General features: G+C 36.0%; 2 protein-coding genes across 2 annotated transcripts in view; one reads left to right on the top strand and one right to left on the bottom strand.

Moving 5' to 3' along the window:
* The first annotated feature begins 1,004 nt into the window (after nt 1-1,004).
* On the top strand, nt 1,005-2,171 carry LOC119684994. The gene has a single exon (XM_038099163.1). It carries the CDS (start codon nt 1,005-1,007, stop codon nt 2,169-2,171), a length of 1,167 nt encoding a protein of 388 aa, XP_037955091.1.
* A 9,617-nt stretch (nt 2,172-11,788) lies between these two features.
* Nucleotides 11,789-14,113, bottom strand: part of LOC119684976 — a 4,363-nt gene continuing 2,038 nt past the window's right edge. The window contains exon 3 of the mRNA XM_038099140.1: nt 11,789-11,868. Within this exon, the coding sequence (XP_037955068.1) occupies nt 11,789-11,868 (80 nt within the window). The remainder of the gene's footprint in view (nt 11,869-14,113) is intronic.

Below are 14,113 nucleotides of genomic sequence, written 5' to 3'. Positions count from 1 at the left end.
CTGACTTGTCACTGCTCTTGGCCGTGACAGAAGAGGCAACATACCGACTGGTAGATGCAGTATTTCTGCTTCCAGAAGGTATTTGCGACGAGATTTTAAGTTCATTGGAAATGGAGTTGGAGGTACCACTCGAGTTTTGCAGTCTTCTGCTTGGGGTTGCTACCGGTCTTCCAGTAGCAGAAAGTTTTGTTTGTTTATTAAAATTTAAATTTTCCATATTAATGGGTCCCAACTCAGGTCCGCTATCTCCACCCGACGTGTAGTTATCTTTTAAAAAGCCCCATGGGTCCCTTTGAATCAGTGGGGTCCATGTGAAGGTTGATGTATAGCCTTATGAGCATATACATTCTGTTAAGTCAATTGGGTGCTCTTGTACTTGTTTTGATTTCAATTATTTAACATTTATTTACAACTAAAAAAAGCTTTTAATAGCCGCAGCTTTCCATTTGTTTTGTTTTGTTTTGCTATTGTTAATAATATGTTTTAAGAATAAATCAGTAGTACGTGAAGCTCTCAACAAAAAAGGTGCGTTTGGATTTTACTATCTTTATACCATCTTTATTCAAACAACAAAAAGACTATTAAAGTAAATAGTTTTTGATCATTGGCGAACGTGACAGGACACGACTGTAGTATTGCTAGAAACAAGTGTTTGAAATTAACTTAAATTTATTTTAAAGACTTAAGATAAATTAAATATTAAAAGTGTTTCAAATTAAATTTAATTTATATTAAAGACTTGATATAAATGACGACTAAAAGTGTTTCAAATTAAATTCAATTTATATTAAAGACTTGATATAAATAAAGACTAAAGGTGTTTCAAATTAATATTAAAAACTTAATATTAATAATCTCTTACATCAGTAATTGTTTAAAATTTAAAAATAAACAACAGTTGTTCAATTTTACAATAACCTTGTCAATCATTCAGGTTATTAACCTTCATAACATTAGTTGGTTTTTTTTTTGTTTTATTGTCGGTTTTGCATTTGCTTTCGGTAATGCAAAATTCTAATAATGCAGTAGCGAGCAACGCTGCTGAAAACAATTCGACTGCAGCGTCAAATTCTCTGCCGCCATTGCCTTCATTAGAAGAATTAAAACAGCAGCGAGCATCTACAAAAGGCAGTATAACGCGAATTAAAAATATTGTTGAGAACAACAAAACTTTATCGTCAACGGAATTGGAGTGTAGACTTGGGATGCTAGATGCATATTATAAGCAGGTATCTTACTACCAGAATCAGATAGAGCGATATTGTCCTACAGATTCAGCGCGCTCTGACATCGATGAGCTGTACGTAAGTACAAAATGTTTAATATTGTCATTAGTTGATGGACGGAGAAGACAAAGCTACCATGAGCAAACTTTCTCGTTACCGCAGCTGCCGTCAAACAGATTGCCACATTTAAAGTTGCCTAAGTTTGACGGCAAATATCTTGAATTCAAAAATTTTATACATATTTTTCAAAACCTTGTAGATAGTGATTCGCTCTTGACATCAACTGAAAAATTCAACCATTTGTTATCGTGTCTTCAAGGCGAAGCGTTAGCTACAGTAAAGGCGTTCCAGATAACGGAAGACAACTATCCGAAGGCTCTCCAAAGACTCAAAGAACGATACGACAATGACCCTCTCATATTTCTGGAAGGCATTGCAACACTTTTTGATGAACCACAATGTATTAAGCCCGATTCGACTCAACTTCGCCAATTAGTGGACAACGTTTCGGCTTTATATAGTTCGCTGAAGTCACTGGGATCACACGAACAGATATGTGATGCAATCATGATTCACTTGGTGATGACGAAAGTGGATGGTGAGACGAAACGTAAATGGAATGAATGTCACGACTATACGAAACTACCAACTTGGCTGGAATGTTGTAAGATGCTTGACAGGCGATGTCAACAATTAATGGTACTAGCAAAGGCCAAGCCAAAGGCTACAATCAACCAAAAGTTGCAGCGTACTAGTGTTCGTAAACCTTTCAAGCACATCTTAATGACGAAACAAAAGTCTACAAGTCAGACTCATTGTGTATATTGTTTAAAACCTGGTCATTATATTACTAATTGTCCAAATTTTTTAGCTCTATCAGTTGAAAATCGATGTCAACAGGTGAAGCAAATCCAACTATGCTTTAATTGTCTCCGATCACATTGACACACATTGTCCATCAACGTATTCATGCCGAATGTGCAAAAAACGACATCATTCACTTTTACATAATACTGGTGCATCATCCAATATGGAACCTTTAAGTGAGCAAACAATATCACCTCTAAGTCATGTACACACTAATGCACTAGTTCCCGACGAAACTTCTGCTCGGGTAAAATCAGTGGTGCTTTTGGCAACAGCAATGGTGTTAGTTAAAGATGCATCGGGTACTTTTCAATTCTGTAGAGTGTTATTAGATTCATGCTCGCAGGTCAATTTAATATCGGAATCGATGTGTAATGCATTTCATTTAAAAAAGTCACGAAGTGAAAACAGTCTTGTTGGTGTAGGAGCTGCATCAGTAAATATTAAACACAAAACAATAAGTACGATACGTTCAAGGTTAAACAGTTTTGATGCAGTACTTGAGTTTCTCGTTACCAAAAAAATTTCTGGATATCACCCTAATGAAACACTGTTGTTAGAAGAGTTGCAAATTCCTGAAAATCTTCAATTAGCTGATCCGACATTTTACAATCGCCAAAAAATTGATATGTTACTTGGTGCAGAAGCTTTCTTTTCACTGCTAGCATTAGGCCAAATAAAACTTAGTGAGAATTTACCGACTTTACAAAAAACTTTGTTCGGCTGGATTATTTCAGAAAAATATTGTTCTACTAAAGATTCCAAAATTGTTTCATCCCATTGTGTTGTCAGCTTGGATACAATTAATGCAAACTTGGAACGGTTGTGGCAGATAAAGGAACCAGTTCATCCACCATCAGTATGGTCAGTAGAAGAACAGCAACGCGAAACCAACTTTCAAAAAACTGTAGCTCTCAAAGGCGACACAAGTACTCTTGGAAATTCTCACGAAATTGCATTAAGAAGATTTTTATCTATGGAAAGAAGACTTGACTCCAATATTGAGTTAAAATTGGAATATGTGAAATTTATGCAAGATTACGAAAATCTCGGACATATGTCGATGGTTAAGGATTTGGATTTAAATTCTTCCCACTATTTTATCCCACATCATTATGTAATTAAACCAGATAGCACAACTACTAAATTACGTGTAGTTTTTGATGCTTCAGCTCGTACATCATCACAAGTGTCATTAAATGAGTTATTAATGGTGGGCCCTACAATCCAAAATGAACTTGTAATAACATTATTAAGATTTCGATTGTATCAATATGGAATAACGGCTGACATAACAAAAATGTATAGACAATTTTGGCTACATCCAAGTGATCGCAATTTTCAACTAATTTTGTGGCGTGAGCATAAATCGCAAAATATTTCAGTTTATCAACTGAATACTGTTACATATGGTACGAGTTCTGCGCCATTTCTTGCAACTCGGTGCTTACACTACATTGCAGATAACTATCCTTACCGTAAAGAAACAGGTAAAATGATATTAAAAAGGGATTTTTATGTCGATGACATGATCTCAGGAGCAGATGACTTGGAGACATTGCAAGCCATCAAAAATGAAACTACCGAAATATCGGATTTTCACAACTTATCGTTAACAAAATGGAATAGCAACAATGTTAACATCACTGCACCAAATGTTAAACTTACAGATATTGAGACTGCAAGAGATATGGCATGCCCACTTGGAATGTTATGGAATACGAAAGAAGACTATTTTTGCTTCACTTTTCAATCAACCAATGTACCAGCAAGTCATACTAAACGAAACATTTTGTCATTAGCATCATCTTTATATGATCCTTTGGGTCTAATTAGTCCACTTATCATCAAAGCTAAGATTTTGTTACAGCAACTATGGATAATTGGATGAGATTGGGATGAATCCGTACCTCAAGAAATTTACACAATATGGAACAAAATTCTTGCTGATTTGAATCAAGTGGTACTTCTTAAAATTCCTAGGTTCAAGAGAATACGGATGTTGTATCTATCTACGTTGTCAAGATGATTTTGGCAATGTTAGTGTTAATTTATTAACTTCCAAATCCCGAGTTGCTCCTGTGAAAGCAAGATCATTACCACGTCTTGAATTGTGTGCCGCCCATCTTCTTGCTGGATGCTGGAACAAGATTAAAGATAATTTATTATATTATATTAATAACATGATCTGATTCACAGATTACTTTACATTGGATTAGTTCTCATTCTTCAACACTAGCGACCTTTGTTGGTAATCGAGTTGCTGACGTTCAAGAATGGTCGGTAAATGCATTTTGGCGCCATGTACCAACCGATCCGAATCCAGCTGATCTCGTTTCTAGAGGGTGTACCGTCCCAAATTCAATCATTATTCGTGGTAGATGAAATACAACGCGCTCTGTTGCATATTGTATATATGATTCAACAACACTATTTTCACAAGGATATAGTACTTTTACACAACTCAAACCAATTACGAAGCTAGCTGTATTACCTATTAATTGAACCTGACGGTCTCAATGGGGGCCGGTATGTTAAGTCAATTGGGTGCTCTTGTACTTGTTTTGATTTCAATTATTTAACATTTATTTACAACTAAAAAAAGCTTTTAATAGCCGCAGCTTTCCATTTGTTTTGTTTTGTTTTGCTATTGTTAATAATATGTTTTAAGAATAAATCAGTAGTACGTGAAGCTCTCAACAAAAAAGGTGCGTTTGGATTTTACTATGTTTATATAAATTCAAACAACAAAAAGACTATTAAATTAAATAGTTTTCGATAACATTCAGAGCCAGGCAGATATTAAGAGGGAGCTTCGCTCAACCTCACCTACACCACCAACTAAACGGCCATACAGGAAAGATTTGCAAAAAATATTTTCGTGGTTACTGGACGCAGAATTTTGAAATGGGCCGGTTTTCATGGTAGAATAGCACGAAGGATGCCTTACATATCTTTAATTAATCGAAACAAGCGCATTACTTTTTAAAATAAATATGTAAGTATGTACTGTGCATAACTCCGAAGAATTCAATTTCTGTGTTTCTAGCATTCAAGGATGTAAATTAGTATGGCGTAAGCGAGGTGAAACATACAATAAACAAAGTCTTTTCCCAACTGTAATATATGAAGGTGGTACACTGATGCTCTGCGGTTGTATGGCAGCTAAAGGTATGAGAAATATTGAGTTTGTGGAAACAACAATGAATAGAGATATTTATCTAAACATTTTGAAGAGTTATATGCGATCAAGTGCTGTAAAATTGGGACTAACAGATGAATTTTACTTTCAACAGGACAATGATCCCAAACATACAGCATTAATTGTGCGTCTTTGGTTACTATATAACGCTAAAAACTGCTGAATATGCCTCCACAATCATCGATTTTAAATCCAATTGAACATTTATGGGGATTTTTGAAAAGATAAACTCGTAAATATTTAATTTCGACTAAATAGGATCTAAAAGACATAATCCTAAAGGAATGGGGCGAAATAACAACTCAGGACACCAGTAAACTTGTAGTTTCGATGAAAAACCGTCTAGTGCAAGTTCATAAGCATTACGGTTACCCAACTAGTTAATAAATTGCATAATAAATCAAGAATTTTACACTAAAACTTTGCCTTATACTAAGTGCTTGTAGACTTTTGATCGCTTGATTTGTTACTCTTTATGATAAAAGTACCGTTATCTCGGTTGTTTTTGGAACAAATACAAAGAAACTTCGCGAAAACATTGTGCATTAAATGTTATAAAAAAACAATAAAATATGTTTCCAATAAATTGATTTTTTTGGAAAATATTTTCAAACAAAGTTTTTTGCACTGCCTGCTTGTAGACTTATGACTCTGACTGTACAGTGAGTGACAAAATTCTACATACACCCCCCATTTCTGCTAGCTCGTAAATCCAAAGACATAATAGAAAAAAGTAATGATACAGTTGTGTTTAGAACTGTTTTTCAATAAAAATAAACAAAAGAAAATTCATTCATCAATATAAATTAACAAAGTTATTCTAAAAAAACCTGAAAAAATCATTGACAAAAGTTACATACACTTCATGGATTATTACATATAGTCGACAGTAATTTAAATGTTAAACGAGAAAGTACCGTTTTTCATATTTCCTGCTTGTGGCATGAGTCATAAATTTATATAGCGCATTTAGTTGTGCTTTGTGAGTGGTATTTAGTTGACACGATGGGTCCACGAAAAGAAATTTCAAGGGATATGCGAAATCTGGTTATTAGGTACAAAAATGAAAAAAAACCTTATGGTTAAAATATCAAAACTAGTAAATTTGACTCGATCAACAGTTCAGACGATAATGAGAAATTATAAAAATACTGGTTCTACTGAAAATAAGGCTCGCAGTGGCCGCCTAAGGAAACTCACACGTAGAGATGTCAGCTTGATTTTAAAAGAAGTTGACAAAAATCTAAAGGTAAATGCCTTAAAATTAGTCGAACACATTGCTAGTGCAACTGGGAAGCATATCAATCCACGTACAGTGCAAAGTACGTTGAACAGCCACGGTTTTCATGGTAGAATACCACGCAAAGAACCTCTAATTTCTGAAAAAAACCGAAAGCTGCGTTTGGAGTTTGCCAAACAATATAAAGAAAAGGATTTTAATTTCTGGAAGCAGGTTTTATTTACAGATGAATCGAAATTCAATATATTTGAAAGCGATGGGAGAGCTAAAGTTTTGAGGAAAGCGAAAACAGCACTGAACTCGAAGCATAAATGCCAACTGTAAAGCATGGTGATGACAGTGTTATGGTTTGGGGAGCCGTAGCTGTAAATTTGCCCCTTAATACAAAAACGAGTGCAGTGAGTTGTTGACAACCACAATTGGATGATAAGCTTTGCCATAAAAAATTGCTTACGATCAAAGAGGTAACAGGCAGGTTTCTCATCAAGGGATGTTAAATATTGTAATTTAAGGATTGTGAGTTGGTGGCTTTTAAAATGTCTTTGAATTTTTGATATCTTTGATAGCGTTCAAGGGCCGTAGTTGGTTATCAATCCAAGTTGCTGCAGTCGGTGTTTCCTACAAGTTTGTCATATTTACAACTTTAAGAAAGTCATTAAATTGAGTAACCCAATTAAATTCACTTTTCTTTATTTTACATTTTATAATTTATACTTATTTACTAACAAAATTTAATATAGTAACAAAAATTTAGCATTTTTATAATTCCTGTATTAAGAAAAAAATGATTAATGGTGGGCTGGAAAACAACGTTACCGACAAGTCTACGTTGCTAGGAATCAGCATTACCGATAAGGCTACGCTGGTGGACTGAGAATCAACGGTACCGACAAGGATACGTTGTTTGAAATTAGCGTTACCGACAAGGCTACGCTGGTAGGTTGGGAATCAATGTTCTACGAATTTATTAATTACCTTGTTATTTCATTTCCTAGTTTTGCTGTGAAGTTAAAATCCGTGGCCTGTGATCAAGTGCCATCCATTTCCCACGATGCGCACTGTTCGAAGTGCTGCGTCCAAGTCATCTTTTACTTGATTGTACTTCTCCTTTTATATAAAATTTTCGAAACGGGATTTCTATCTTCTGAATGTAGGGTTCTTCTAATTTGTTCTTGCCTACTCTACATGCCTGTGGCTGATTGTTTGTTGTGTAATGTGCATTTATTCGGCAAAACAAATGACACTCACAAAAAATGGGAAGTGTTATCGCTTAATTTATACGTAAAGGAGGATTAGTGTTTCTTAATTCTATTAAATTAATAACTTAATTTAATTAATATTTTATATTACCATAAATTAACTAATTTTTATTAATATTTTATATTAGTTAAGTAATACTTAAGCTTAATTAATTAATAATAACTTTTTTTACAATAATTCCTTTTTCATGAGCTTAATTAATTAATAACAATTTTTTTCACAATAATTCCTTTTTTATATTATGAGTTTGCATTAACTAAAAATAACTTACTTTTATTGTTGTGTTCTTATTGTTTTTTTTTTGTTTTTTAGTTTCACATCAACAATACTTAATTTTTGTGTTTAGTTTATTTCGATTGTGGTTATAGTCGGCACAACATGTAGGTAAATGAGACGAAGGAGACATTGTTTGGGGTATTTTGATTGGTCCATTTAAGGAATTCGTATAATGAAATCGATTGCTAGTTTGAAAACTCTACATGAAATTTTCACAAGGCCTGGTTCAAGTCTAAGAGCTACATTATTTGTAGCTTGGGGAGTGCTAACAAACGTTTGCAGTACGTTAACTGAACGATTTCCAGTGAATTACAGTATCGTAAACTCCACACTTCTGATGCATATAAAAGTGTTACAGATACAGTTCTAACGGCCTTACCGGGTCCTTTCGAAGGCCAGGGTATACTCAGGGCATATCAGGGTTCAGTACAAAAAAACTAGCAAAAAAATATTGCACAATATGAACATGTATATAAATAAAAACAATTCATATATTATATTTCATATCTATATTCATATATTTATATAATTTAATTAATTATACAGCAGTAATAATACTCAATAATATAATATAACAAATAATATAATATATTATATAATATAATACATAAATAACCAAAAAAAAAGAAACGTGTTTTTGTTTGTAGCCAACAAACGTGTTAACATACTGGAGTCTTCTGCTGCTGCAAGGAAAACAGATGTCGCTGTAGAAATTTTCGACGAGACAAATGCTGATACGCACGGTACGCACTTTTAAACATTTCTTGAAAACCGAAGTTGCATGAAATATTCAAGTTCAGCGAATTTGCTATTGCAATTGTCATTGTTGTTTTCTTGATGTTCTCGTTTTATTGCATGATATGCACGTTTAACATTTTGAACCGAGATGGCTTGAATTAGGCAAGTTTATAATATCTTTCTATTGTATCAATTACCGTTTGTTTTATTTCTTGGTTTTGTCTTTATCACAAGTTTTTTATTTTTGTTTTATTCATATTTTAATGGAAATAAAATATACATGTTTGAATTTTACTATTAAGTCTTGAAATATAATTATTTTCCAAATAATTCTTAGACAAATTAAATTTCACTTCACAATTTTGCTTGTTTCAAAACTTTTTTTTACATTTCAGTCACATTGCACAGGTATCACACGTCGTAGCTCAAAGTCACATCTTCCAGACTGATTCTCATTTCCCTTTCACAGATTTTACATATTTCATTGCCTCTGCATTCCTATTTTTTTCCCCGCTGCACTTCATTTTAATCATCATATGCGCGCGCATATTTTTTTTTTGCAAAAAGTAATCTACGCAAAAGCCGTTTTACCATTACTCGTGTTTGTTCATTTATTTACCATCTAAATGCGTTTTGTTAAACTTCGTCTCTGCAGTGGCAGCGATAAATATTGATTCAAATATATAAAATATAAATTAAATTGAAATAAAAATTTTTCTTACAATACGTTTCAATTTCTGTGTGCTGGAAAAAATTATATCTGACGTCAAATTTAAAATTATCGCTCTTAATACGATTGTTTTTACTCTGCATCACTTTGTAATTCATAGTGATTGTATTGAAAAATTCTGGCCTACTTTCCTAGAAGAAAATCAAACATCTAAGTTAAAGGAGTAGGCTTCATTAAGAATATGACTGAAACGGACAATATTGAAAACAAATCAAAACCCGCGAACAAAAACCCCCAATTGAAATCGGTATCTTTGGCTGAATTTAAAACCATAGTAGCGGAACTCTCCGAAGTTAAAAAACTCAATGAACTCTTGCAAGAAAATTACTCAAAGTTGTTGGTGCAATTCCAAGAATTGAAATCATATTGTTTAGAGGTGGAACAGCAGCTGCAAAGCAGCTCAAAGCCATATACAATTAATTAACGACCCCGCAACAACAAAAGGAAGAAGGTTTCACCACCCTCCTCACTTAGCTCCTCCCGTGACTCTGCTGTTTCCAGCGATGAGGATATCGAGTTGGAGACTGCCGCTGAGGAGCCAATTGCCTCAGGCTGTGGGTCCTCTAGCTCTTACAATAAAGATTTCCCAACTTACGATTCGAAAATTAAATCGTCTAAAAAATTTAAGGAAAAAGTCCCCAAATCCACACCTAGTGTAGTGGTATCAAAACTGATTAAGGTCGCATCCACCCATGGTGAGAAAACCTTAATAAATGAGGTAAACCTTCCGCAATTCACTAAGCAAGTAGTAGTTCAAGAAGGCGAGGTGGATCAAGAAAGCGCAAACGTCACAGGTAATTCAAGTAATCGCAGCGAAGGGCAACCGGTTTTTGATGGCGCGACATCTGACAAGAAACTAGGAAAAGTTGTCCCCATTGTGCTACGTCGGAGTAACACTTGGGGCTCTTTGGTTAAACAATTCCATGTAAGAAACTTAAAGTTTAATGAGGCTAAAAAGGTGCGTCTTGGAATCCAAATAACGTCAGTTATTTGACGAAATTCCTTACCGAGATAAAAGAGCCTTATCACACACACTTTCTCCCTGATGAGAAGTGCGTTAACATCATAATCAGAGGCCTGGAGGGACAAAATCCAGAGGATGTAAAAGAATATCTTGAAGAGAAAGAGTTTAGCATTCGTGAATGCCACTTCCTTAAGACGAGGCAGACAGTCGACAAACTTATTAAAATCCATCTCCCTGCGGACCAAAAGGATATATACAACATCTCCAATGTTTACCACCTAAAAGTGACTGTTGAAGCTCAGCGCCCGCTAAAAGGTCCCCCTTAGTGTCACAACTGGCAACTGTTTGGTCATGTTGCCACTAACTGTAATAGCGCACCCAAATGTGTTAAGTGTGAGAGCACACATCATCATCCCTATGTATGAAGCCTCGTGAAGATCTCCCGAAATGTTTAAACTGAGGCGGTGATCATTCGGCAAATTATAGAGGATGCCTTTGTGCTCCGAAAAACATTCCAAAAAGAAAAGATAACACTGTGATACCACCTAACCCCTCAATAAAGTCATCAATGACGTATGCGAATGTTGCAGAAAGAACCTTCTCCCAACAACTCCACACCTTACCACATCCAGCGGCTACCCAATTAGAAAAGTTAATGAACAACTTCCAGGCACAGTTGAACTCGATTATGAAGAATATGATACAGGCTATGCTACAAACCCTACTGCCAACTTTAAGTTCACAACGAACACACCATCACATCGCTTGAAAGTTGTGACCTGAAATGCTAATTCCATAACAAACAAAAAACACGAGGTTACACAATTTCTTCATGATTTCGAAATAGACATTATGATCCTGCAAGAGACTAACCTTAAGTCCTCAATACAGCTAAACATCCCCAATCACATCATTTACAGATCAGACAGGGTCACAAGAAAAGGAGGCGGCACTGGTATCCTTATTAGGAAAAACATCAAACACATTCTCAGAATTAATAATCTACAAGCGCTCGAATCTACTTCAGTGGAGGTAGAATGCCCAACGGGTAATATCATTTATATCTCAGTTTACAAGCCCCCAAACGTGAAAAGCTGTCTGGGGGACCTAGCGAATCCGATTAGTAACAAATTACCCACATTCTTTGCTGATGACTTGAATGGTTATCACAGAAACTGGGGTGATAGAAGTACGAATAGGGCCGGAAAGGAAATTGTTCAGTATGTTAATGACTACATGCTCCAATGTCCCAACCTCCACCGGGCTATAGCAGCTTCATATAGGCTCAGTGCCCTGGTAGAACAACACTGTCTGGATTTTGTGACCATCCAAGAACCATGGGCCACAAAGGGGCGCATAAACGGTCTATAGACAAAAACGTGTAAGTTAATCTATGGTAATAATGTTGATCGTCCTAGAACGGCGATAATGATTAACAAAACCATTAAATCTCTTCCAATTACGGAGCTCATACAGCGTGATCTGTTGGCGGTACAGGCAGAAGTGCCTAGTACTAGGGGGACGAGAATAATTGTTTTTGCATCTCTGTACCTCCCTGGCGACGCAGATCACAGATATATACGCTTTGATTTGGAAGGGGGAGGTGAAGACACTTTCGAAATAAGAAATGTTAGGAAGACCAACTGGTCTCTATGTAACTTCTATTTAGAACAAAACATTAGTTGTCTTGGGTATAGGATTACTAATTGTCAGGAACTAAATCTTGAGGTTAACAAACTAGAAAATATTATTACAGGGGCTTTTGAAAATGGCTGCGAATTTATCAAAAAGAAACGTTCTAGGAACGTCCCATGGTGGAATAGGGAACTAGATATTTTACGCAAAAAACCCCCCAAGTCCTTAATAGAGCCAAGTCCAGTGGGTACTGGGCATCTTACAAGTGTGCCTTAACGGCTTACAATAAGGAATTGAGGAAATCAAAGAGGGAATCATGGGGGAGGCACTGCGAGGAGATTGAAACACTTCCTGCGGCTGCGAGACTCCAGAAATCTCTAAATAAAGACCACTCAAATAGCCTCTCTACATTAAAGAAGGCTGACGGAAGCTTTACGGTAAGTCTGGAAGAAACGGGACAGCTTTTGCTGGACACTCATTTTCCAGGCTGCGCCATGTATACTGAGACTACGGAAACCATCGAGAATACTCGTTTCTTATTGGTTACACGAAGAGATTTTTCACTGGCCCGTAAAATCTTTACAGTCAATAAAACTAAATGGGCCATTTTCACTTTCAGCCCGTTTAAATCACCTGGTATCGATAATATACAACCGTGTCTTCTTCAGAAAGGCGTTGATATATTAGCACCAATATTAACAAACGTATTTATGATAAGTCTAGAACTAGGCGTAATACCTAAACATAGGATGAAGGCTAGGGTAGCTTTCATACCAAACGCAGGCAAAAAGGCGGACCACACACCTAAAGCTTTTCGGCCCATTAGCCTTACTTCTTTCCCGCTTAAAGCAATGGAGAAGATTCTAGATCAATACATCAGGGAAGTCTACATTAAAGCTTCACCTCTACATATTGAACAGTATGCTTATCAGTCGGGCAAATCGACCGAGACCGCTATACATAGTCTGACGAGTAAAATCGAGAAGGCTTTAGACGGTAAGGAAATAGCTCTTTGCACATCGGTTTACATTACAGGAGATTTTGATAATGCAACATTCAGATCAATTGAGAAAGGAATGGTCAGGAAAGGAATACATAGACTGATCATAACATGGACTCTCAATATGCTGAAAAATAGGACGATAATCTTTGAAATGGGGACGAAGAGATTAACTGTCAAGTCAACCAAAGGATGTCCTCAAGGAGGCGTTCTATCGCTACTCCTATGGCTATTGGTCATTGACGAACTCCTACAGTCTCTTGGTGACCACGGATATGAAGTTCAGGGCTTTGCAGATCTGGTCATCATAGTTAGAGGCAAATTTGACTCCACCATATCCGATCGTATGCAACTAGCTCTTGACTCAAAATTGGTGTCAAGAGAAAGGACTCTCGATTAATCCGAATAAAACAAATGTAGTACCCTTCACCAGAAGAAGGAAGATGAGTCTAGGGACCTTAAAGTTAGGGTACACTGATTTAATACCATCTGAGGAAATGAAATATCTAGGAGTAATTCTAGATAAAACCCTTACTTGGAAAAATCATTTATCATATGTGACTGGCAAAGCTCTAAGAGCAACTTATGCGTGCCAAAGACTGTATGGTAAAACATGGGGTCTGCGACCAAAAATGATGGCTTGGTCGTACAAGACCGTAATAGTACCAATGATCACCTATGCTTCTTTGGCATGGTGGCCAAAGGTAAGATGACTCTCAATAAAACAGCCTGTCTAAGCGTAACGGGAGCAATGAGACCATGCCCCACAGAAGCCCTAGCAATACTTACTGGACTCACCCCATTACACATTACAGTTAAAAGGACTGCGACCCGTGCTGCACTAAGGCTTCCTTATCTAGGTAATCTTAAAGAGGGCAATCTGACAGGACACGCAAAGATTCTAGATAAAATCTGGAATTCTCCGTGGCTTAAAGTCTTTGAAAAGATGAATAGAAAATTAGCTTTCTCCAGGGA

Source organism: Teleopsis dalmanni, chromosome 1 (genome assembly GCF_002237135.1).
Source record: "Teleopsis dalmanni isolate 2A chromosome 1, ASM223713v2, whole genome shotgun sequence".
NCBI classification, from domain to species: Eukaryota; Metazoa; Arthropoda; class Insecta; order Diptera; family Diopsidae; genus Teleopsis; species Teleopsis dalmanni.
This window is presented reverse-complemented; position numbering and strand designations above follow the sequence as displayed.